This window comes from Musca autumnalis, unplaced genomic scaffold, assembly GCF_047663935.1.
Source record: "Musca autumnalis isolate F117 unplaced genomic scaffold, ASM4766393v1 scaffold_5, whole genome shotgun sequence".
Taxonomy (NCBI): Eukaryota; Metazoa; Arthropoda; class Insecta; order Diptera; family Muscidae; genus Musca; species Musca autumnalis.
In genome coordinates, this window is record NW_027412088.1 from 25,640,363 (window position 1) to 25,667,588 (window position 27,226).

Here is a 27,226-nt window from a genome sequence, read left to right on the forward strand (position 1 = left end):
GTTTCCCATAAAGACTTCTTCAAGTCAGAACGACGTGCCGCACACTAAAACACCGCTTATAGAGGCGGTACAACATTTGTTAATATGGTGTGGTATTTTGATAAATTTGAAAAAAAATAAAGCCCTAATAAACATGTGTTTTTTGATTTCAAAAACGAGAGATTGAAACATCTTCTCATTTTTCAATGAATTTTTAGCGACCTCAAACATATTTGCAAGAATTCTACTTTTGCAAGAAATTACGCATTTAGTGGAATGATATGGAAACATTCATATTGAAAATCTAACGAGTTTTTATTCATGTTTTCCAAAATATTCAATCAAATGTGAAAATATATTAGTTTTTGAAATTCCAATAATTTATAGACATTTCCTTATTTTATTTACATTTATCTTTGACACCAACATTACAAACAAAAACAAATTCCTATGTGGTTGTTGTTGAGTTGTATTTGTTGTAGTGTTTATTTTACCTGGTTCTATTTTTTCGAAAAAATTTTGAACTTTTGTGGGGGAGTTGCTTGAAGGAGTTGACCGATATGGCTCATTTTGAACTTAAACTAAGTTTGGACAAAATCTTACTAATCCCAAATTGTGGTCCAAATCGGTTCTTCCGTTCGTCAGTTATTTCCGCTCCAGCCAGACAGACTTGGGGTCTAAAACCATTATTTCGATGAGGTACATTTTGCCCGTATGAAAGTGTATATACTCTCCTAAGTCCCGGTCCACACTAGAGTGATTTCATTGATAAAATTGCATGAAATTATGCGTCTCTAGATCGGTGGTGCTCAAAATTTTTTGTGCATTAGTCTCTCTGAGCGAGCCTTTCCTTCGCTGAACCACGTTAGATGAGAATGAGGAGAACATATGTTGTTGTTGCAGTCACGTTAACGTTTATGAGTGATCTTGGCTGCTCTATATTGACTTCCATAGTAGAGTAAAATCATAAAATTGCTGTAGTGAGGAATTCGATTTAAGAACGCCTAACTTCATGAAATTTTTTAATGAAACTCACGCTAGTGTGGACCGGGACTAAGCATAAAAGGCTCTGTTCCAGAACTTGCAAGAAGCTACTATTTTTTACTACGATAGCTTTTTACCTTTATGCTATCGAAAAAAAATAGTAAAAATTAGTAGATTCTTGCAGTTCTGGAACAAACCAAATATTGATGGTATATAAATAGTATTTCTTGCAGGTTCTGGAACAGAGCAAGACATTTGCAATATTTTTTCTATACGTTTTCCGACGGTTTCTTACGCACGATACGTCATTGAGTAATTACAACATAACTTACAAGTAACAAAATACAACCCTGTATTATGAAGGGTATGTTCAGTGAAAGAGTTGTAAATACAAATTTGTATACGTCTTATTGGAATTTGGCGGTCTTTTGTCGAATGCTTTGTGATTTTTCGTTGCGAATTATTTGAATTATTTTAGAAATATGTAAGAAATGTAATTTTGCGTTATTTAAAACGGGTCGCGAATGTTATTAGAATTTAATTGATATTTCTGGTTAAGAAAATACGATTTTCCATTGTGTTTTGTCTTGGGAAGTCAATTGGAATGTGAATTCAATTCTTTTTGGTGCTTATCTGTTACAAATAGTGGAACATAGACAGTTCGGTGAACGTCTCTCTACCTTAACACTTACCACTGTGTGACTATTCGGTGGACTGTTTTAATGGTTAAAATATTATTTCCGCATGAAACTAAAATATTATTAAAAACCCAAGTTCTTATAATCTGAAGAACAATGTTCAGGTCATCTGAAAGGAATTACTGAGAAATACCTATGGAAACACCCATGCAACCTAATTATTTGGTAAGTCGATCATATTTCTTTTATCATATTGAAAATAACTAATAGTAGTAGCTGGTCATTCTTTTATGCATAATGGCATTTACTGATGGACAGATGGTACGGGGTTGACTCTGTGGAACAAAAGCAAATACCCTTAAACTAAAGGGTAAACTAAAGTCTCCAATTATTAGCCCGCTTTCGGTCAGAATTCATGGGCAGTTGCAAACTTGATTACGAATTACCAACTCTATTGTGTAGAATTTGCACTCAACGTAAAAGTTCAATGTGGCCCAGTATACATTTGAAGGCCCAGTATACATTTTCGGATCAAAAGTTATGTATCGTTGGTAGAAAAACTCCTACCAAGGTGCCGTTAAAGAAAAAAAGTGGCCGAAGTTTGAGTGAAGTATGGACATTTGCACGAAAAGAATTTTTACTGTTGAAATCAGTACCTTAAGACGTTCTATGAATGTCTATATTGTGTAAGTCAAAGCAATGAGATAAACACTTTGGAACTTTAAAGAACCATATCTAATTAATTGCTTAATTCTGCCTTTACGTAGATACTAAGAAATATCATATTGGAAAGATGAAAGATTTCAATTATTGCAATATGGATACAAAGATACCCTAACAAAATATGGAAGCCTCTCTTGTCCCTTCTGGGATTTTTGTGAAATTATTATTATCAAAATGTTTAGTACTGAAATTGTCCACTTAAAACCACAAAAGAAGCGATATCCGATTTGGTGTTCACTTCGGATATTAAACCCCTTTGAAGAAAAAAGTAAAACTATAGGTATCAAAGTAATAAAGGTAGGTATCAAAGTAACGACACAATTCCAATTTCCCATCAACTTGATTATAATGTGGCATTTTAGATTTTCATTGAACAAAAAATCACTTGTACTACCAAAAATTGTAGACTCAGCCTAGATCTTATGTAATGGTTGGCCGATATTTTTATTTTCCTTTGCAATAGAAGTCACATTATAACACATAGGTCAATTTAAAGATATTTACAAAGAGCGCACATTTTCTATTTACATATTTGAATGTTTATGCATAAATTTCCAAACATATTGCCACTTTGAATTCAGTCTGAGTAGAATTAGAACCTACGTTAAAAAATATATGTATTAGCTTTTATTCAGTGGCCCTCTCGATTCTTAAGTACTCTTCTTCACATACCATTAAGCAATATTGTTTGCGATAATTTTCAGCTTGTCGGTGAGAGAAGGTGTTCAGAGGATGATTTCCATTAGCCCTAATTCTCATTCTCCAGCAAATCACCGCAAACAAAATTGCCTAATGTGAATTTATTCTAACATTAAAGTGGTTTGGCTTAGCTTAGCTTTAAAAATTATTATTTTTTTAATCTAAATTACCATTTTTTGTATGGCTACCTAAAAAAAGAACAATGATTTTTTTACTGAAATTGTGCTTCGTAATTAACCCAGATATGCCCAACGTCCTATATATAGGACACACAAAATTCTTGCTAATTTGATATGTTATGTTTATCAAAGTACCGTTTATTTTGGTGATATACTCTGTACACATCTGTAGCTCTTGGGATATTATGTGATTCCATTATTTTGAGCTACTATTTTTGAGTTTTGAGGTCTAGTTCATCGAAGTTGCCACATATCGCTTAGTTTTTACAATGATTTGCGTTATGACCGATTAATTATTGGGTAGTTTTATAACGAAAAAATGTTATCTAGATGCCGAAAAGGTGTCTTTGGACTATATGTCAAATGTTTTGTGTCCCATAACTCCCAGTTATATGATAAAACCCTGTGTCCAAAAGTGGCCTCAAAAACCACTTTTTTCAAAAAATTTTTAAAAAACATATAAGCATAATGTTATTATTTCACATTTGCTTCTAAAATAATATAAAAATACTTTTAAAATGATCACGATCAAGCAATGGGCATATCTGGGTTAAAATGTTGAAGCAGTTGGTACCTCCTTTAGAATTGTTGCATTTATAATTTAATAATAAATTTTTAACTCTCTAGAAAGAAGATTTGTTGTGAGCAGATCTCTAATCTTATCATCATTCGCAATCATTTTAACACACTTTTTTCCTGGTGTATGGAAAAGTCTTATCAACACGTTTGTGTTTTTAAACTACACTGCTCTACAAAGAGTCAGAACGTCTATAGCCCCACAAAGGTCATTGATCTGAGAGTGAGGTCTTTATTGACGCATTAAATTGACGTTGCATCACATCTTCTATTCTATTAAAAACACTGTTCGTGTCAAATTTCCTTCAGGAAATCATTACCGGGAAATTTGTTTAATAGCAAGGAAAATATAATTATAATAAGTAAAAAAGAGGCAGCCTGCTTTGCGAGAGCAAAATATCTTTGTCATCCTAGGATTTTTTGGAGCCATTATGTCGAAAGCGTGGACATGCCCACGAAAACCATTATATAACGGTAAACACAACATTAAAGAAGTATCTTGGGTAAAAATTTCAAAATGATCTTCGAGCAGTCTTTAAACTGCGCTTAGTAAAACTGTTGAACTTTTATGTGGGATCTATTCGAGGTAGGTGTTTGCCGATATGGGTGTAGAGGGTATTTCATACTTCCCCATATATGGACCTTGACTTTTCGCAACCTCCCACGGAGGTTTCTATTCTATAGAAGCCTCCTACAAAGGACTTCTATTTTATAGAAGCCTCCTACAAAGGACTTCTATTCTCTAGAAGCGTCCCACGGAGGTCTTCTATTCTATAGAAGTCTCCTACGGAGGTCTTCTATTCTATAGAAGCCTCCTACGGAGGTCTTCTATTTTATAGAAGCCTCCTATGGAGGTCTTCTATTCTATAGATGCCTCCTATGGAGGTCTTCTATTCTATAGATGCCTCCTACGGAGGTCTTCTATTCTATAGAAGACTCCTATGGAGGTCTTCTATTCTATAGAAGCCTCCTACGGAGGTTTTCTATTCTATAGAAGCCTCCTACGGAGCTCTTCTATTCTATAGAAGCCTCCTATGGAGGTCTTCTATTCTATAGAAGCCTCCTACGGAGGTCTTCTATTCTATAGAAGCCTCCTACGGAGGTCTTCTATTCTATAGAAGCCTCCTACGGAGGTCTTCTATTCTATAGAAGCCTCCTACGGAGGTCTTCTATTCTATAGAAGCCTCCTACGGAGGTCTTCTATTCTATAGAAGCCTCCTACGGAGGTCTTCTATTCTATAGAAGCCTCCTACGGAGGTCTTCTATTCTATAGAAGCCTCCTACGGAGGTCTTCTATTCTATAGAAGCCTCCTACGGAGGTCTTCTATTCTATACAATCCTCCTACTGAGGTCTTCTATTCTATAGAAGCCACCTACGGAGGTCTTCTATTCTATAGAAGCCACCTACGGAGGTCTTCTATTCTATAGAAGCCTCCTACGGAGGTCTTCTATTCTATAGAAGCCTCCTACGGATGTCTTCTATTCTATAGAAGCCACCTACGGAGGTCTTCTATTCTTTAAAGTCTCAATATGAAATCGTTATCTGGACTATATTTTTTAATTGAAAACATCATACGGATAACATTTTCTATATGAAAGCATTATCCGAATAATATTTTCTTTATAAAAATATTATCCGGATAACATTTTCAGTATGAGAACATTATGCGGATGAAGAAACATCATCCGAATAACATTTCCTATATAAAACATTACCCGGATAACATTTTCTATTTAAAAACATTATCCGGATAATATTTTCTACATAAAATATTTTCCGGATAACATTCTCTATAGGAAAACATTATCCGGATAACATTTTCTATACGAAAACATTATCCGGATAACATTTTCTATACGAAAACATTATCCGGATAACATTTTCTATACGAAAACATTATCCGGATAACATTTTCTATACGAAAACATTATCCGGATAACATTTTCTATACAAAAACATTATCCGGATAAAATTTTCTATACGAAAACATTATCCGGATAACATTTTCTATACGAAAACATTATCCGGATAACATTTTCTATTTAAAAACATTATCCGGATAATATTTTCTACATAAAATATTTTCCGGATAACATTCTCTATACGAAAACATTATCCGGATAACATTCTCTATACGAAAACATTATCCGGATAACATCTTCTATACGAAAACATTATCCGGATAACATTTTATATACGAAAACATTACCCGTATAATATTTTCTATACGAAAACATTACCCGTATAATATTTTCTATACGAAAACATTATCCGGATAACATTTTCTATACGAAAACATTATCCGGATAACATTTTCTATACGAAAACATTATCCGGATAACATTTTCTATACGAAAACATTATCCGGATAACATTTTCTATACGAAAACATTATCCGGATAATGTTTCGTATAAAATATTTTCCGGATAACATTCTCTATACGAAAACATTATCCGGATAACATTCTCTATACGAAAACATTATCCGGATAACATTCTCTATACGAAAACATTATCCGGATAACATTCTCTATACGAAAACATTATCCGGATAACATTTTCTATACGAAAACATTATCCGGATAACATTTTATATAAGAAAACATTACCCGTATAATATTTTCTATACGAAAACATTATCCGGATAACATTTTCTATACGAAAACATTATCCGGATAACATTTTCTATACGAAAACATTATCCGGATAACATTTTCTATACGAAAACATTATCCGGATAACATTTTCTATACGAAAACATTATCCGGATAACATTTTCTATACGAAAACATTATCCGGATAACATTTTCTATACGAAAACATTATCCGGATAACATTTTCTATACGAAAACATTATCCGGATAACATTTTCTATACGAAAACATTATCCGGATAACATTTTCTATACGAAAACATTATCCGGATAACATTTTCTATACGAAAACATTATCCGGATAAAATTTTCTATACGAAAACATTCCCCGGATAATATTTTCTGTACGAAAACATTACCCGGATAACATTTTTTATACGAAAACATTACCCGGATAAAATTTTCTATACGAAAACATTATCCGGATAACATTTTCTATACGAAAACATTATCCGGATAACATTTTCTATACGAAAACATTATCCGGATAACATTTTCTATACGAAAACATTATCCGGATAACATTTTCTATACGAAAAAATTATCCGGATAACATTTTCTATACGAAAACATTATCCGGATAACATTTTCTATACGAAAACATTATCCGGATAACATTTTCTATACGAAAACATTATCCGGATAACATTTTCTATAGGAAAACATTATCCGGATAACATTTTCTATACGAAAACATTATCCGGATAACATTTTCTATACAAAAACATTATCCGGATAACATTTTCTATACGAAAACATTATCCGGATAACATTTTCTATACGAAAACATTATCCGGATAACATTTTCTATACGAAAACATTATCCGGATAACATTTTCTATACGAAAACATTATCCGGATAACATTTTCTGTACGAAAACTTTATCCGGGTAACATTTTCTATACTAAAAGCATTATCCGGATAGCATTCTCTATACTAAAAACATTATCCGGATAGCATTCTCTATACTAAAAACATTATCCGGATAACATTTTCTATACGAAAACATTATCCGGATAACATTTTCTATACGAAAACATTATCCGGATAACATTTTCTATACGAAAGCATTATCCGGATAACATTTTCTATACGAAAACATTATCCGGATAACATTTTCTATACGAAAACATTTTCCGGATAACATTTTCTATACGAAAACATTATCCGGATTACATTTTCTATACGAAAACATTATCCGGATAACATTTTCTATACGAAAACATTATCCGGATAACATTTTCTATACGAAAACATTATCCGGATAACATTTTCTATACGAAAACATTATCCGGATAACATTTTCTAGAGGAAAACATTATCCGGATAACATTTTCTATACGAAAACTTTATCCGGATAGCATTCTCTATACTAAAAACATTATCCGGATAACATTTTCTATACGAAAACATTATCCGGATAACATTTTCTATACGAAAACATTATCCGGATAACATTTTCTATACGAAAACATTATCCGGATAACATTTTCTATACGAAAACATTATCCGGATAACATTTTCTATACGAAAACATTATCCGGATAACATTTTCTATACGAAAACATTATCCGGATAACATTTTCTATACGAAAACATTATCCGGATAACATTTTCTATACGAAAAAATTATCAGGATAACATTTTCTATACGAAAACATTAACCGGATAACATTTTCTATACGAAAAAATTATCAGGATAACATTTTTAATACGAAAACATTATCCGGATAACATTTTCTAGACGAAAACATTATCCGGATAACATTTTCTAGACGAAAACATTATCCGGATAACATTTTCTATACGAAAACATTATTCGGATAACATTTTCTATACGAAAACATTATCCGGATAACATTTTCTATACGAAAACATTATCCGGATAACATTTTCTATACGAAAACATTATCCGGATAACATTTTCTATACGAAAACATTATCCGGATAACATTTTCTATACGAAAACATTATCCGGATAACATTTTCTATAAGTAAACATTATCCGGATGACACTTTCTATACGAAAACATTATCCGGATAACATTTTCTATACGAAAACATTATCCGGATAACATTTGGTATACGAAAACATTATCCGGATAACATTTTCTATACGAAAACATTATCCGGATAACATTTTCTATACGAAAACATTATCCGGATGACACTTTCTATACGATAACATTATCCGGATGACACTTTCTATACGAAAACAATATCCGGATAACATTTTCTATACGAAAACTTTATCCGGGTAACATTTTCTATACTAAAAACATTATCCGGATAGCATTCTCTATACTAAAAACATTATCCGGATAGCATTCTCTATACTAAAAACATTATCCGGATAACATTTTCTATACGAAAACATTATCCGGATAACATTTTCTATACGAAAACATTATCCGGATAACATTTTCTATACGAAAGCATTATCCGGATAACATTTTCTATACGAAAACATTATCCGGATAACATTTTCTATACGAAAACATTTTCCGGATAACATTTTCTATACGAAAACATCCGGATAACATTTTCTATACGAAAACATTATCCGGATTACATTTTCTATACGAAAACATTCGGATAACATTTTCTATACGAAAACATTATCCGGATAACATTTTCTATACGAAAACATTATCCGGATAACATTTTCTATACGAAAACATTATCCGGATAACATTTTCTATACGAAAACATTATCCGGATAACATTTTCTATACGAAAACATTATCCGGATAACATTTTCTATACGAAAACATTATCCGGATAACATTTTCTAGAGGAAAACATTATCCGGATAACATTTTCTATACGAAAACTTTATCCGGATAGCATTCTCTATACTAAAAACATTATCCGGATAACATTTTCTATACGAAAACATTATCCGGATAACATTTTCTATACGAAAACATTATCCGGATAACATTTTCTATACGAAAACATTATCCGGATAACATTTTCTATACGAAAACATTATCCGGATAACATTTTCTATACGAAAACATTATCCGGATAACATTTTCTATACGAAAACATTATCCGGATAACATTTTCTATACGAAAACATTATTCGGATAACATTTTCTATACGAAAACATTATCCGGATAACATTTTCTATACGAAAACATTATCCGGATAACATTTTCTATACGAAAACATTATCCGGATAACATTTTCTATACGAAAACATTATCCGGATAACATTTTCTATACGAAAACATTATCCGGATAACATTTTCTATAAGTAAACATTATCCGGATGACACTTTCTATACGAAAACATTATCCGGATAACATTTTCTATACGAAAACATTATCCGGATAACATTTGGTATACGAAAACATTATCCGGATAACATTTTCTATACGAAAACATTATCCGGATAACATTTTCTATACGAAAACATTATCCTGATAACATTTTCCATACGAAAGCATTATTCGTATAAAATTTTCTATACGAAAACATTATCCGGATAACATTTTCTATACGAAAACATTATCCGGATGACACTTTCTATACGATAACATTATCCGGATGACACTTTCTATACGAAAACAATATCCGGATAACATTTTCTATACGAAAACATTATCCGGATAACATTTTCTATACGAAAACATTATCCGGATAACATTTTCTATACGAAAACATTATCCGGATAACATTTTCTATACGAAAACATTATCCGGATAACATTTTCTATACGAAAACATTATCCGGATAACATTTTCTATACGAAAACATTATCCGGATAACATTTTCTATACGAAAACATTATCCGGATAACATTTTCTATACGAAAACATTATCCGGATAACATTTTCTATACGAAAACATTATCCGGATGAAATTTTCTATACGAAAACATTATCCGGATAACATTTTCTATACGAAAACATTATCCGGATAACATTTTCTATACGAAAACATTATCCGGATAACATTTTCTATACGAAAACATTATCCGGATAACATTTTCTATACGAAAACATTATTCGGATAACATTTTCTATACGAAAACATTATCCGGATAACATTTTCTATACGAAAACATTATCCGGATAACATTTTCTATACGAAAACATTATCCGGATAACATTTTCTATACGAAAACATTATCCGGATAACATTTTCTATACGAAAACATTATCCGGATAACATTTTCTATACGAAAACATTATCCGGATAACATTTTCTATACGAAAACATTATCCGGATAACATTTTCTATACGAAAACATTATCCGGATTACATTTTCTATACGAAAACATTATCCGGATAACATTTTCTATACGAAAACATTATCCGGATGACATTTTCTATAAGAAAATATTATCCGAATAACATTGTCTATACGAAAACATTATCCGGATAACATTTTCTATACGAAAACATTATCCGGATAACAGTTTCTATACGAAAACATTATCCGGATAACATTTTCTATACGAAAACATTATCCGGATAACATTTTCTATACGAAAACATTATCCGTATAATATTTTCTATACGAAAACATTATCCGCATAACATTTTCTATACGAAAACATTATCCGGATAACATTTTCTATACGAAAAAATTATCCGGAAAACATTTTCTATACGAAAACATTATCCGGATAACATTTTCTATACGAAAACATTATCCGGATAACATTTTCTATACGAAAACATTATCCGGATAACATTTTCTATACGAAAACATTATCCGGATAACATTTTCTATACGAAAACATTATCCGGATAACATTTTCTATACGAAAACATTATCCGGATAATATTTTCTATACGAAAACATTATCCGGATAACATTTTCTATACGAAAACATTATCCGGATAACACTTTCTATACGAAAACATTATCCGGATAACATTTTCTATACGAAAACATTATCCGGATAACATTTTCTATACGAAAACATTATCCGGATAACATTTTCTGTACGAAAACTTTATCCGGGTAACATTTTCTATACTAAAAACATTATCCGGATAGCATTCTCTATACTAAAAACATTATCCGGATAGCATTCTCTATACTAAAAACATTATCCGGATAACATTTTCTATACGAAAACATTATCCGGATAACATTTTCTATACGAAAACATTATCCGGATAACATTTTCTATACGAAAGCATTATCCGGATAACATTTTCTATACGAAAACATTATCCGGATAACATTTTCTATACGAAAACATTTTCCGGATAACATTTTCTATACGAAAACATCCGGATAACATTTTCTATACGAAAACATCCGGATAACATTTTCTATACGAAAACATTATCCGGATTACATTTTCTATACGAAAACATCCGGATAACATTTTCTATACGAAAACATTATCCGGATAACATTTTCTATACGAAAACATTATCCGGATAACATTTTCTATACGAAAACATTATCCGGATAACATTTTCTATACGAAAACATTATCCGGATAACATTTTCTATACGAAAACATTATCCGGATAACATTTTCTATACGAAAACATTATCCGGATAACATTTTCTATACGAAAACATTATCCGGATAACATTTTCTAGAGGAAAACATTATCCGGATAACATTTTCTATACGAAAACTTTATCCGGATAGCATTCTCTATACTAAAAACATTATCCGGATAACATTTTCTATACGAAAACATTATCCGGATAACATTTTCTATACGAAAACATTATCCGGATAACATTTTCTATACGAAAACATTATCCGGATAACATTTTCTATACGAAAACATTATCCGGATAACATTTTCTATACGAAAAAATTATCAGGATAACATTTTCTATACGAAAACATTAACCGGATAACATTTTCTATACGAAAAAATTATCAGGATAACATTTTTAATACGAAAACATTATCCGGATAACATTTTCTAGACGAAAACATTATCCGGATAACATTTTCTAGACGAAAACATTATCCGGATAACATTTTCTATACGAAAACATTATTCGGATAACATTTTCTATACGAAAACATTATCCGGATAACATTTTCTATACGAAAACATTATCCGGATAACATTTTCTATACGAAAACATTATCCGGATAACATTTTCTATACGAAAACATTATCCGGATAACATTTTCTATACGAAAACATTATCCGGATAACATTTTCTATAAGTAAACATTATCCGGATGACACTTTCTATACGAAAACATTATCCGGATAACATTTTCTATACGAAAACATTATCCGGATAACATTTGGTATACGAAAACATTATCCGGATAACATTTTCTATACGAAAACATTATCCGGATAACATTTTCTATACGAAAACATTATCCTGATAACATTTTCCATACGAAAGCATTATTCGTATAAAATTTTCTATACGAAAACATTATCCGGATAACATTTTCTATACGAAAACATTATCCGGATGACACTTTCTATACGATAACATTATCCGGATGACACTTTCTATACGAAAACAATATCCGGATAACATTTTCTATACGAAAACATTATCCGGATAACATTTTCTATACGAAAACATTATCCGGATAACATTTTCTATACGAAAACATTATCCGGATAACATTTTCTATACGAAAACATTATCCGGATAACATTTTCTATACGAAAACATTATCCGGATAACATTTTCTATACGAAAACATTATCCGGATAACATTTTCTATACGAAAACATTATCCGGATAACATTTTCTATACGAAAACATTATCCGGATAACATTTTCTATACGAAAACATTATCCGAATAATATTTTCTATACGAAAACATTATCCGGATAACATTTTCTATACGAAAACATTATCCGGATAACATTTTCTATACGAAAACATTATCCGGATAACATTTTCTATACGAAAACATTATCCGGATAACATTTTCTATACGAAAACATTATCCGGATAACATTTTCTATACGAAAACATTATCCTGTACGAAAACATTATCCGTGTAACATTTTTTATACGAAAACATTACCTGGATAACATTTTCTATACGAAAACATTATCCGTATAAAATTTTCTATACGAAAATATTATCCGAATAACATTGTCTATACGAAAACATTATCCGGATAACATTTACTATACGAAAACATTATCCGGATAACATTTTCTATACGAAAACATTATCCGGATAATATTTCTATACGAAAACATTATCCGGATAACATATTCTATACGAAAACATTATCCGGATAACATTTTCTATACGAAAACATTATCCGGATAACATTTTCTATACGAAAACATTATCCGGATAACATTTTCTATACGAAAACATTATCCGGATAACATTTTCTATACGAAAACATTATCCTGTACGAAAACATTATCCGTGTAACATTTTTTATACGAAAACATTACCTGGATAACATTTTCTATACGAAAACATTATCCGTATAAAATTTTCTATACGAAAATATTATCCGAATAACATTGTCTATACGAAAACATTATCCGGATAACATTTTCTATACGAAAACATTATCCGGATAACATTTTCTATACGAAAACATTATCCGGATAACATTTTCTATACGAAAACATTATCCGGATAACATTTTCTATACGAAAACATTATCCGGATAACATTTTCTATACGAAAACATTATCCGCATAACGTTTTCCATACGAAAAACGTATTCTATAGAAAAAAATTATAAAAATAGTTTGCAAGCCAGTGTAATAATTCAAATAGCAACAACAACAATTGAATAAATTACTCTACAAGACACAATAAGTGTTAAGTAATGAGCCACTAATTGTGTTATTAATTATGTGTGTCCGGCTCTCCTCAATTAGGGAAACCACAAACAAATTTAGGACACAATAACCGATATCTATATACGGGTGAACACTTCAAGCCAAAAAACACCTTATCACATTTAATAACCGCACACGATGAAGTGCAAAGATAGCGAGCGACAGCTACTATGTAAATAAACAAAGCAATCCATAGAACCAACAACAGAACCTCCACAAATGACCTGGTGCGGTGTTGTTTGCTAGTGGTAAGTTGTCATTCAAATGATCCACAATATACGTAGAGAATATGTAATACGCTGTGGCGGGGAGCTTGGGCCGAGGGGACCATCTACTTGTCCACACGATCGCAACCTGCTGCCGTTGTGTTTTTTTTTTATGAAACACGGCCCTGGTACTCTCCCAAATCAGTCCAGTTGTTGTGAGTTGAAAACAAGTCAGTCAATAACATTCAGTCGTCCGCTAAAGTACGTTCTCGGTGGTTGGTGTTTTTCCACAAGTTGTTTGGAATTCAATTGAAAACAAGTTCAAGACCAGGTGTTAAATTATTTACAGAAGAAAAAATGGCAACAATCAGTGCTTTAAATACCAGTGAATTATTGTATGAGGAGAAGCAATTGTATCAGCCCTCATTGGAGGAACTTAAAGAAGGTTGGTGGTGGTCGGTCAAAGTGTTTGACATTTTCAGTTTGGCAATTTGTGGTGTAAATTGCTTTTATCAAAAATTTAGATAAAACACATGTTTTTTGTTTATGATTTCCAAACAAAAACAAATGCCCAACATAATCTCTCAATATTTATCTGACGTGAGAGACAAAAGCTCTCTTTGCATTTAACCCACCTGTAGAAAATCAAAAACTTACTGTAAATAACATTACATTTAAGGTGGATGACACTGAGAGAAAATGTGTTTTTATGAAAGCTCTCATCCCAATTGCAAATATGTTTCCGTTAACTTTAATTTTTTTAATAGTGTTCAATTTTTGTTTGCAACAGTTATCCACTCGGCATTGGTTAAAAATTTTGAAAATGTTACCGTTGAAGTTACCAATTGTCCCGACATGAAAAAGCCCGAATACGGTTTGATGGATTCAGGTAAGTTAAATATATTTTAAGTTGTTTTGCGGGTAATTTAAAGTGCTTATTTTCAGGTTTGGGTGGCTCTCCCACCCTTGTGGAATTGGGTGGTCCACCATACCTCTTGCCCTTGGTACAACGTGAGAAATTGTACAATGTCAAAGAAATTTGCCAGAAAACTATGGGTGGCGGTAAAATTTTGGCAGGTAAGTTTGCAAAGTTAAACCCGGCATCTGTCGTTTTTTGTCAAAAAATCGAGCAACAAATTTAAAAAAAATCTGTCCCACTTAAAGACAAGGTTTTTACGTATTTAATTCAATTCAATTTGTTTTCGAGCTATCGTTGGCACCGACTTCAAAAATGTGATTTCGAGAAAAATGCGTTTAAAGTTTCTATGCTACATACAAATCACAATAAAGCCTGACTTCTGTATCTTCAGTAGCTTTGTGTTGTTTAAACTTCGTCAAAATATTTCAGTTGCATTATTCCTCGAAAATTCAACTAAATGCATTCGAAATAAAAATGAAACATTTTTGCTTTTTACCTGTGTTACAAGTGCGTATTTTTGACGTTATGAAACACGTAGCTTCGCAGTTAAGTACAATGACGTTAAGACACATAAATTTTCAGTCATTTGTAAAGCAACTGACTATACGGAATCCGGCCAAATTGTTCCCTTCCAATGCTGATATCTCAGCCAATTTTGTTTCGATCGATTTGAAATCATATTCTATACTACCTGCGCTTCAAAATAAGCCAATATAATCATTTTCACACGCCGTTCGGAATCGGCGATAAAAAGTAGGTCCCACTCTTTGATATGAGAGAAGTCACCCTTGTTCCTTCGGAAATGGTGTGGAGATATGTGTATGTATGTACGTATCTCCTCAACAGTTGTACAGATTCATGTCATGCGAGGACCTTGAATGTGCCATCGTAAGCTGAGGAAAGAACGACGTATTTAGGTTTAATGGATATTTTGGGAATAAATAATTAATGTTGTTATCTACAACAATGTACCACTATCTATAGTCGAAAGTCAGTACTAAGCGGAGTCATATACAGTGGTCCAAGCGGATTGTTCGTTGATCAATCTCTGGTGACCTATGCTTTCTCGGTAACAGGCCACAAAGCGATAAATGGCACACTATTTGCTATTATGCCGATCGTATCGAAGATATTTTCATCAAGGTAGACGATGTTATGATAAGGACATCCTTCGGTCCGATTCTATAGGGAAAATGAAGCACTGCAGTGATTCTCCCAGGAAAACTCAGCCACAAAGAGATCAATGAAAACGAATTGCTTAATATTTTTCTTAAGCCTCCCTCGGAGGGTTTCTATGCCATGGAGGGTTCCATTATGGAGGTCTATTTTATAGCAGCCACTGAGGTGTTCTATTCAACAGAAACCTTTCACGGAGGTCTACTATGCTATAGAAGCCTCCTACAGAGAACTTATATTGTATAAAAGCCTGCTACGGAGGTATTTTATTCGATATTAGCCTCTCAGGGTTTTCTTTTATTCAAAGAAAGCCTCAACGGGTTGTCATCTATTCTATAGAAGCCTCTCAGGTAGGTCATCTATTTTATAAAAGCCTCCCACGGAGGTCTTCTATTTTATAGAAGCATATTACGGAGGTCTTCTGTTGTATAAAAACCTTCTAAGGAGGTCTTTCATTCTATAAAAGCAAGCCCCCCATACGGAGCTCTTCTATTCTATAAAAGCCTACTGCAGAGGTCTTCTATTTTATAAAAGCCTACTACGACGGTATGCTATTTTATAAAAGTCTAACGCGGAGGTCTGTTATTCTACTATTTTATAGAAGCCTTCCAGGGAGGTCTTCTATTGTCGGGAAGCCTCCCAGGAGGTCTTCTATTGAAGCCTCATAGGGAGGTCGTCTATTCTATAGAATCCTCCCAGTGGGGTCTTCTATTCTATAGAATCCTAACAGTGGGGTTTTCTATCCTATATAAGCCTCCCAGGGAGGTCTTCTATTCTATTGAAGCCTCCCAGGGAGGTCATCTATTCTATAAAATCCTCCCAGGGAGGTCTTCTTATCTATTCAATAGGAGCTCCCCAGGGAGGTCTTCTATTAAATAGAAGCCTCACAGGGAGGTCTTCTATTCTATTGAGGCCTCCCAGGTAGGTCATCTTTTCTATAGAAGCCTCGAAGGGAGATCTTCTATTCTATAGAAGCCTTCCAGGGAGGTCTTCTATTCTATTGGGGCCTCCCAGGGAGGTCTTCTATTTTATTGAAGCCTCCCAAGCAGGTTATCTATTCTATAGAAGCCTTCCAGGGAGGTCTTCTATTCTATTGCAGCTCCCCAGGGAGGTCTTCTATTCAATAGAAGCCTCACAGGGAGGTCTTCTATTCCATATACGCCTCTCACGGAGGTCTTCTAATCTATAGAAGCCTCCCAGGGAGGTCTTCTAATCTATAGAAGCTTCCCAGGGAGGTCTTCTATTCCATAGAAGATATTCTATTCCATAGAAGCCTCCCAGGGAGGTCTTCTATTGTATTGCAGCCCCCCAGGCAGGTCATCTATTCTATAGAAGCCTCCCAGGGAGGTCATCTATTCTATAAAAGCCTCCCAGGGGTCTTCTATTCTATAGAATTCTCCCAGGGGGGTCTTCTATTCAATAGGAGCCCCCAGGGAGGTCTACTATTCAATAGGAGCCCCCCAGGGAGGTCTTCTATTCCATAGACGCCTCTCAGGGAGGTCTTCTAATCTATAGAAGCTTCCCAGGAGGTCTTCTATTCTATAGAAGCTTTCCAGGGAGGTCTTCTAATCCATAGAAGTTTCCCAGGGAGGTCTTCTATTCCATAAAAGCCTCCGAGTGGGGTCTTCTATTCTATAGAAGCCTCCCAGGGAGGTCTTCTATTCTATAGAAACCTCCCAGGGAGGTCTTGGTCTTCTATTCTATTGTGGCCTCCCAGGGAGGTCTTGGCCTTCTATTCTATTGAGGCATATTGAGGTCATCTATTCTATAAAAGCCTCCAAGGGGTCTTCTATTCTATAGAAGCCTCCCAGGGAGGTCTTCTATTCTATAGAAACCTTCCAGGGACGTCTTCTATTCTAAAGAAGCCTTCCAGGGAGGACTTCTATTTTATAGAAGCTTCCCAGGGAGGTCTTCTATTCCTTAGAAGCTTCCCAGGAGGTCTTCTATTCCATAGAAGCTTCCCAGGGAGGTCTTCTATTCCATAAAAGCCTCCCAGTGGGGTCTTCTATTCTATAGAAGCCTCCCAGAGAGGTCTTCTTTTCTATAGAAGCCCCCCAGCGAAGTCTTCTATTTAATAGAAGCCTCCTAGGGAGGTTTTCTATTTCATAGACACCTCTCTATTCTATAGAAGCCTCCCAGAGAGGTCTTCTTTTCTATAGAAGCCCCCCAGCGAAGTCTTCTATTTAATAGAAGCCTCCTAGGGAGGTTTTCTATTTCATAGACACCTCTCAGGGAGGTCCTCTATTCCATAGAAGCTTCCCAGAGAGGTCTTCTATTCCATAGAAGCATCCCAGGGAGGTCATCTATTCTATAAAAGCCTCCCAGGGGTCTTCTATTCTATAGAATTCTCCCAGGGGGGTCTTCTATTCAATAGGAGCCCCCAGGGAGGTCTACTATTCAATAGGAGCCCCCCAGGGAGGTCTTCTATTCCATAGACGCCTCTCAGTAAGGTCTTCTAATCTATAGAAGCTTCCCAGGAGGTCTTCTATTCTATAGAAGCTTCCCAGGGAGGTCTTCTAATCCATAGAAGTTTCCCAGGGAGGTCTTCTATTCCATACAATCTTCCCAGGGAGGTCTTCCATTCCATAGAAGCCTCCCAGGGAGATATTCTATTCCACAAAAGCCTCCGAGTGTGGTCTTCTATTCTATAGAAGCCTCCCAGGGAGGTCTTGGTCTTCTATTCTATTGAGGCCTCCCAGGGAGGTCTTGGCCTTCTATTCTATTGAGGCATATTGAGGTCATCTATTCTATAAAAGCCTCCCAGGGGTCTTCTATTCTATAGAAGCCTCCCAGGGAGGTCTTCTATTTCATAGGAGCCTCCCAGCCTTCTATTCTATAGAAACCTTCCAGGGACGTCTTCTATTCTAAAGAAGCCTTCCAGGGAGGACTTCTATTTTATAAAAGCTTCCCAGGGAGGTCTTCTATTCCATAGAAGCTTCCCAGGAGGTCTTCTATTCCATAGAAGCTTCCCAGGGAGGTCTTCTATTCCATAAAAGCCTCCCAGTGGGGTCTTCTATTCTATAGAAGCCCCCCAGGGAAGTCTTCTATTTAATAGAAGCCTCCTAGGGAGGTTTTCTATTTCATAGACACCTCTCAGGGAGGTCTTCTATTCCATAGAAGCTTCCCAGAGAGGTCTTCTATTCCATAGAAGCATCCCAGGGAGGTCTTCTTTTCTATAGAAGCCCCCCAGGGAGGTCTTCTATTCAATAGAAGCCTCCCAGGGAGGTCTTCTATTCAGGCCTTCTATTCCATAGGAGGCCTTCTATTCCATAGGAGACTCCCAGGGAGGTCTTCTATTCCATAGGAGTCTCCCAGGGAGGTCTTTTATTCCATAGGAGACTCCCAGGGAGGTCTTCTGTTCCATAGGAGTCTCCCAGGGAGGTCTTCTATTCTATAGAAACCTTCCAGGGAGGACTTCTATTTCATTGAAGCCTTCTATTCTTTAGAATGCTCCCAATGAGGTCTTCTATTCTTTGGAAGGTTCCCAGGGAGGACTTTTATTGTCCCAGGGAAGTCTTCTATTCTGTGGAAGCCTCATAGCGAAGTCTTCTATTCTATAGAAGCCTCCCAGGGAGATTTTCTATTGTATAGAAGTCTCCCAGGTAGGTCTTGTATAGAAGTCTCCTACAGAGGTATTCTATTTTATGCAATTCTATTCTGCAATCTACAGAAGCCTGACATGGAGGTTTTCTGTTTATAAAACCCTTCCACGGAGGAAAAGAATTCCATGGAAGAAAGTCTTCTATCCATAAAAGATCTTTACATGATCTTGTGTCTAGAGGAGATCTGTAGAAGATTTTCTGTCTATAGAAGACCTTTAGAGGACTATTTGACTATAGATTACATTTAGAAGGTCGTCTGTCTGTTGAAAATATTTTTGAAGTTACTCTTCTTCTTCTATATTTATAGGGTTTAGGTTACTAATCCCAGCCCAACCCAAGTTTTTGCAGTTCTCAAGGTGACTCTAAGAGGAGATCAGTCTCTGCTTGAGATGAAAGAGAGACCGAGATAAGTGCTGGGTTTTGCCATGTTAAAGCTGGCCATGTCCGTTCCTTGTATCTTAAATCCCTATATAAGAACCTAGAAAGGTCTTTATTCTATAGAACACCCAACGGTGGTCTTCTGATCTACATTCGGAGGCCTTCTATTCTATAAAAGCCACATTCGGCAGCTTTCTTCTGTTCTACAGAAGCCCTCTACGGATGTCTTCTATTCTTTGAAAACCTCGTACAGGGTTTTCTAATTTATTGAAGTCTTCTATTCTGCAGAAGCCTCCCATGAAGGCCTTCTATTTTATAGAATCCACCTACGAGGTCTTTTATCCTATAGAAACTTCTCCAGGTAGGTCTTCTATTCTTTAGTGACATCCCTATGGAGGTCTTTTCTTTTATAGAAGTATTGGTGTGAATTCTATTCAGAGTGGTCGTAGATTTAGATTTCACAAATGTCATTAGGTAAGGGAAGGTAAGCGACGCCAAAATCGTACAATCATCCGCATACGTAACGATCACAATGCCGTCTGGTGGGGGTGGATTACAGGAAACGTACAGTTTAAACAAGGCATCATTTCAAAAACTGAGAAGCCAATTGATAATTCCCTTCGCCGGGATGAAATCATGATATTGGTAGCGATCAGTAAAATTTTGCAACGCTGTCAGTTCGTTTTGAAAAACATTACTCTCTGTAATAGAGGGTAATAAATGAAGTTGAGCCAATGGGGGAATACTCCACTCAAACAATCGAAAATGAGATTGAACTTCAACAATAAACAAAACAAACAATTTATTTATTTATTCAATCCATTTTTAATACTAAAGCCTCCAAGGCCAATAAATAGTATTAACAAACATTTTTACAACCTAAGTAGAAACTTATAATAATTAAGAGCAAATCTCAATAAAAACATTCCGAAGACATCGCCGCATCTTGAGGCGTCCAAAGGTCCAATGTTCCAAACATGCCGAAATGTAGAAGGCTCATTCATTAATTCTCGCAACAGGAAATCATTTTTAGCAAAAAACTTGAAAAGTCATAACCCTAATGTACACATACAGTGGTGTGAAAAATAATAAGGACACTTCAATCCATAACCAAGATTACATTGAAAACTGACTAAAAAAGTCGAAATTACATTAGTTTATAAAATTTATTGTTTTCTTAAAATGTTAAGAAAAGTATTATAAACATATTTTGATTGCTTGTAACCATATTTTATTTATCTTTTATATTTTTTGCGAATTGCCGTAGTTTGGTGTGTGAAAAATAATAAGGACACTTCATGACATCTTTTAATAAGGACCAAACTTGAAAGAAATTAATGCAGGTTTTTACTAAATAATGGTAGATAAAGTGTTTCAGTGTCATTAATACTTTGTAGACGATCCTTTGCTTTCTAAAACGGAAGCGCATCGTCTGGGCATCGAGTCGACCAAATTTTGGCACTTCTCTACTGGTATCGCGTCTTACGCAACCTGTATAAGTTGCCAAAGGTCGCCATAATTTGATGGACACTTTCCCCTGCTTAATTTTTTAACTTCATTCTGCAACATTTTTCAATCGGGTTCAAATCAAGGGATTGTATGGGCATTCTAACAACTTAACATAATTATCCTGGAACACCTTTTTTAATTTTGCCGTCATTTTTGGGTCATTAACCTTGCTGAAGACTCATTTGAGAGGCACACCCCCTTCAGCATACGGAAGAATTATATTTTTCAAAATTTCAATGTAATCTGGTGATTTCAAAAACACTTTGAATACTGTATAGACCCCCCAGCATAGTAAGAAAATGAGCCCCACACCATGCAGTTACCTCTGCCATATTTAGCCGCCTTCAGAGTATATTTTGGGTTATATTATTGATTTTTAGTTCTTCAACCCTGATAAACTCCTCTATCGGAACAAAAAAAATATATTTGGTTTCATCAGACCAAAGAATGGTACGCAATTTTTCTTAGACCAAGCGATGTGATTTCTAGCAGCCTGTATTATTTGCTGAATATTTTTATACCCTACACCACTACGTGGGAAGTGTATAATTTTTCGATTAAAATGATACTTTTCTGACACTGTGAGCTCTAATGTGGCCACCACAAAGTGTTTTAGGAGTTGTTGATGCGTCAAAATTAATATTTAAGTAGTTTTTTATTTGTAAAGATGTGGTGCAAGGATCTTTTTTAATCATCGAATAACGCATTTGTTATTACAGGTGCAATTTTTGGATTTCTGCTACTACTTTTATCTTTTAAGTTCACTTAGCTGCATCCTCCACCATTGTTTTTTAAAGATTCTAAGCTTTTTCTGTAAATTTTCTGTATGAATTTCCTTCTTTATGTAAACATTTAATGATTTCTATCCATATTTGATGATTTTTACCCATATTTGCAAAGAAAAAATAAAAATACCGGTAAATTTAACATTTAATGAATAGAAATTAATTTATTTTAAACTTTTACTTACAGGAAAGAATCACAAAAAAATAATATTAATTTATTTTTACTAAAACGAAAAACTGTCCTTATTATTTTTCACAGCAGAAATCACGAATTTTACGAAAAATATATGTTTTGTATAAAAACTAAACAGAAAGAAAACAAAATCGTAACGGGATTTCTTATTGCAATACACGTACATTTTCAAAAACAAATTTCCATCGCAAATTCTTCCATTTTACACATTTTAGGAGCGATCAAAAGTTGTGAATGTCACTGTCCTTATTATTTTTCACACCACTGTATCTTTAAACAACAGTTATGAGAAAAATTTTAAAAGTTTGTGTGGGTCAAAACCTTTTTTTCGATGAGGCACATTTTTGATCGCATCAAAGTGTATAAACCACTTTAGCCTACAGCCCGAGGGTATAAAAGACTTCGTTAATATCATCTCCAACAATGCTTATTGGTTGCTCTTAAAAATAATTCAAACTTTATTTACAGTTGGCGCCGGTGCTGGTCCCTATCCATTGCGCAGTTCGAATTGTGAAGGTATCTACAATATGAGCATTTCTGCAGATGGACAACTCAAAAATGGTAGCTACACAGCAAAAGTATCAGGTTTGGAGGAATCCTGTGTATTGGAAGCCATTCCAGATTCAGAACCACGTTGTGCTTTGCTCTTGAATCTGTTTGTTTGTCGCGGTGAACCAGGTCAAGTGTTGAAAATCACCTGCAAGAAACGTACAGGACATTTGAATTTTATTGAATGCATACGCCAAGGCTTGTTGCAAAAATATCAGGATAAATGTGTGGGTAAGTTACGAAGAACGAATGCATAGCATTCATCTTTGGTCCGCTTTAGCTTTTGCGTAATTTAATTTCTTTATTTTTTTCCTCACTTCATCTAGGAATGGGTGGCATGTTTAAAATTAATCAAGGCAAAGCTCATCAGCACGTCATGAGGGATTTCAGTAAAACTCCTATTGTCGACGAACATCAACTTAATCAATGGCTGAAATTCTATGAAATGCCAGCAACATTAACTGCCGTGGGCACACTGATAACTCATGAAAATGTACGTACGTATATAACTTGCAAAGTCACGGGCTGGTAGCTACTCGCCCACTAGCTAAAAGACAGACTGACTGCACCAAGAGATTAATGTCTGCCTTAATAACACGTTTCCTTTTTTTATAGGATCTGGATTTACGTTTACAACATTTCCATTCATTCTCCAGCTCAAATTGGGGTGGCCACTATCATTTCGATACCACACCTGAGATTGTGGAATATGAGGCATACCTGAATGTTGCTGAACGTGTGGTGCGGGTGGATAAACCAGTGGAGACACATAAATTCGGTAGAGATTAACACGGCAATAAGCCACGACCGACCGACCATGGCCTGTATATTAGCGGAGAATGGTGTATGATTTTTAATGACTTAATTTGATTGCCCTGCTTCTGGTCCGCTTCTTCTCGTTATTATTGTTTTTATACCTATTTGTGTGGAAATGAATTTTGTATATATTGTATTTTTACAAATAAATTTTATTTTTATGATATATAACAACAATATCAGCATATTTTGTTGATACACTTTGGTTTTGAAGCTGTGGATGGAGGGAGGAGGGGAAAGAAACTTCTGCCATTTCTCTATTTTATGTTTATGTGATTGTTATAAACTGCTTTTAATGCAAGATAATAACTATACCATTTATTAAATGAGGCCGCAGAGCAGAACCATTCGTTCGGTCGATTGTTGTTGTTGCTGCTGGTGTTGTTGTTTTCCTTCCTCTGTTTTTATAGTCATCGTCGTTTATCCATTAAATCCATATTATTTGATGTTATGTATAATAAGTGTTCGTTCATCTACTGCTGCCACTGCTGGCCCCATTCCCAATGGTATCGAATTAAACGTGGCTCCGAACAAAAACAACAATGAAGTCACAAAAATAATGAGGCCATTGTTTGAGAAAATATATGAGAAAATGGGTGTTGTCGTTTTCTCAATTCTTTCTATTCACAACTGGGTGTGGCTTCTTCAGTTTTATCACAACGAAAAATAGTGGAGAAGTTGAGATTTTCCATCTCTTTTTTTGGGTTTGTTATTGGGAGAACGCGCACTCTGCAAATATTTTATTATGCTCCCAACCAATGATATCCATTGTTTTCTCTTATAAAAAAGGTCACACTCTTTGCTTTCTTGCTCTCTTACAAAATGTGTTCTCTTTGTTTCTTGTTCATAATGATGTTTAATTGAATTGAATGCATGACAGAGATGGGAGTTATGATAAATTAAAAAAGCAAAACATTTTTTAGGGTTTTTAGGACTTTTTAACGTTTTACCCACATCTCCTTTAAAATTGACTAATTGATCTTTGGATAGGAAATTAAGTACCAATAGTGAACAGATGTAGTCCATCTTCGAATTTCAATCCCACGGCAGCCGGTTCTTTCGCACCCGATTGACCCGGAACCACACAACATCAGCGTTCCGGCCAGCGGCTGCCACCTCAGGGTACATGTGTTTGTATTTGTTTCGTTTTTCTGTGTTGGCAGCGGCATAACCCGGGATGCCTGTTACGAATTCTTTTGGCCCGTGCCGGGACGGAGGAAAACCCAGGATCACTTTAATTGTGCTCAGTTTGTCACATTCGCATCTTCACCCATATCCAACCTTCGGTGAGATGCAATAGATGTCAGGAGTGGGAGCATCTAAGGGGTTGCTCTGGACTTTTGCACGTGAGGGACTATGTTGCTGCATGCTGCGTGGATACAGTCCCCAGTGAGTCGTCATCGGATTACGATACCCCCTCGTCGTCTGATTATGAAACTCTCCCGCAGTCACCTCGACAGCAACCGCACACGCAGCCTTTAACACAGGGACGAGCTTCTTTGCTTAGATCGTATAGTGAGGGCGCCCACTGAGTTGTTTTTGCATTTGCTTCTCTCTCTCACGTACAGTGTAAATAAATGAAAACAAATAAAAACATAATGTTGTTGCTTTTTTCACTCATACGTTCATACATGTCTTCGCTTTGGTTGTATTTCTGTGGTCGTCGCTGCTTTAACACCAGCCATTGTTGTCCCAACCCCAGAAAAGACATCCTTTTTGCAATTTAATTGCAATGGACTCCGAGGTAAGATCGAGGAAATAGTAGATTTCATGAGTTGGAAGAACATCAAGGTCGCGGCGGTGCAAGAAACCAAGCTCAACAACAACTGTAGCTTACAACGTTGCGATGGTTACAACGTGCTAAGGAAAGATCCGCACCAGAAGTGGAGGAGGGGGATTAGCTTTGCTATTGCATCAGTCTGTCCAATACAGACCTATCTCGCTTGAGACTGTCTCTAATGACCCGTATATGGAATGACAGTCAGGTGTGAATTGCCGAGATAGAGTTGCTGAACATATACATCCCGCCGAAAAATAGCTGTATCTCAGATTACGAGCCTGACATTAGCACGCTTTTGCAAGTTCATAATCATCTGGTCTTGGGGGACTTTAATGCGCATCATGAGATGTGGCATTCGGCCCTCGGAAACGACCAGAGGGGTACTGCCAGCGCTGAACAGATTGATAGATCTACGTTTTGCACGGTCAATGAGGACGCCCTTACCAGAATTAGAGGAGAGTGTTACAGTTCGCCAGACATAACCATCGTGTCACCTGGTCTAACACATGACGTCAACCCGTCGTTTCCCTTGGATCAGACCATCTCCCCATAATGGTCTCCATTAGTAGACCACCCGATTTCATCACCTCTGAACGCCGCACATTCGTCAATCATGGGAAAGCTAATTGGGCGAATTTCAGAAAGTTCACCAATCGCCGCTTTAGAGAATTGGCCAATCCTTCTGATGTTCGGTAGACATCATCAATGCTGCAGCCGCTCGCCATATACCTACTGGTTGAATACCCGAAGTAAGACCAAATTTTCCAGAGACGACGGGATTAGCAAATGAGCGTGATGAGCTTCGTCGAACCAACCCCGACGACCCCAGAGACATGGAGCCGACACTGGAAGTTAACAGGCTGGTCGGCGAACATAAGCGGAACAAGAGGTTAAATCATCTGAAGAGTTGCAACATTGGATCCGGTATAAGTGAATTGTGGGCAGCGGTTAAGTCATTCACGAACCCTGGAAGGATGGAAGATAGGCCCTCAGTCACGTTTGGCGACGTTACGTTGACTGACCCGAAGAGGTGCGCAAGTTATTTCAATCGACAGTTTGTCGAGCATCCCGAGAGTGACAGGGCG

At 35.4% G+C, this 27,226-nt stretch overlaps 1 protein-coding gene across 1 annotated transcript; it reads left to right on the forward strand.

Moving 5' to 3' along the window:
• The first annotated feature begins 14,608 nt into the window (after positions 1–14,608).
• On the forward strand, positions 14,609–24,538 carry LOC141404897 (ester hydrolase C11orf54 homolog). The gene is made up of 6 exons (XM_073988723.1): positions 14,609–14,879; positions 15,225–15,323; positions 15,380–15,511; positions 23,465–23,776; positions 23,872–24,038; positions 24,161–24,538. Exons 1-6 carry the CDS (start codon positions 14,792–14,794, stop codon positions 24,332–24,334), a joined length of 972 nt encoding a protein of 323 aa, XP_073844824.1. The 5' UTR covers positions 14,609–14,791; the 3' UTR covers positions 24,335–24,538.
• The last annotated feature ends 2,688 nt before the right edge of the window (positions 24,539–27,226 follow it).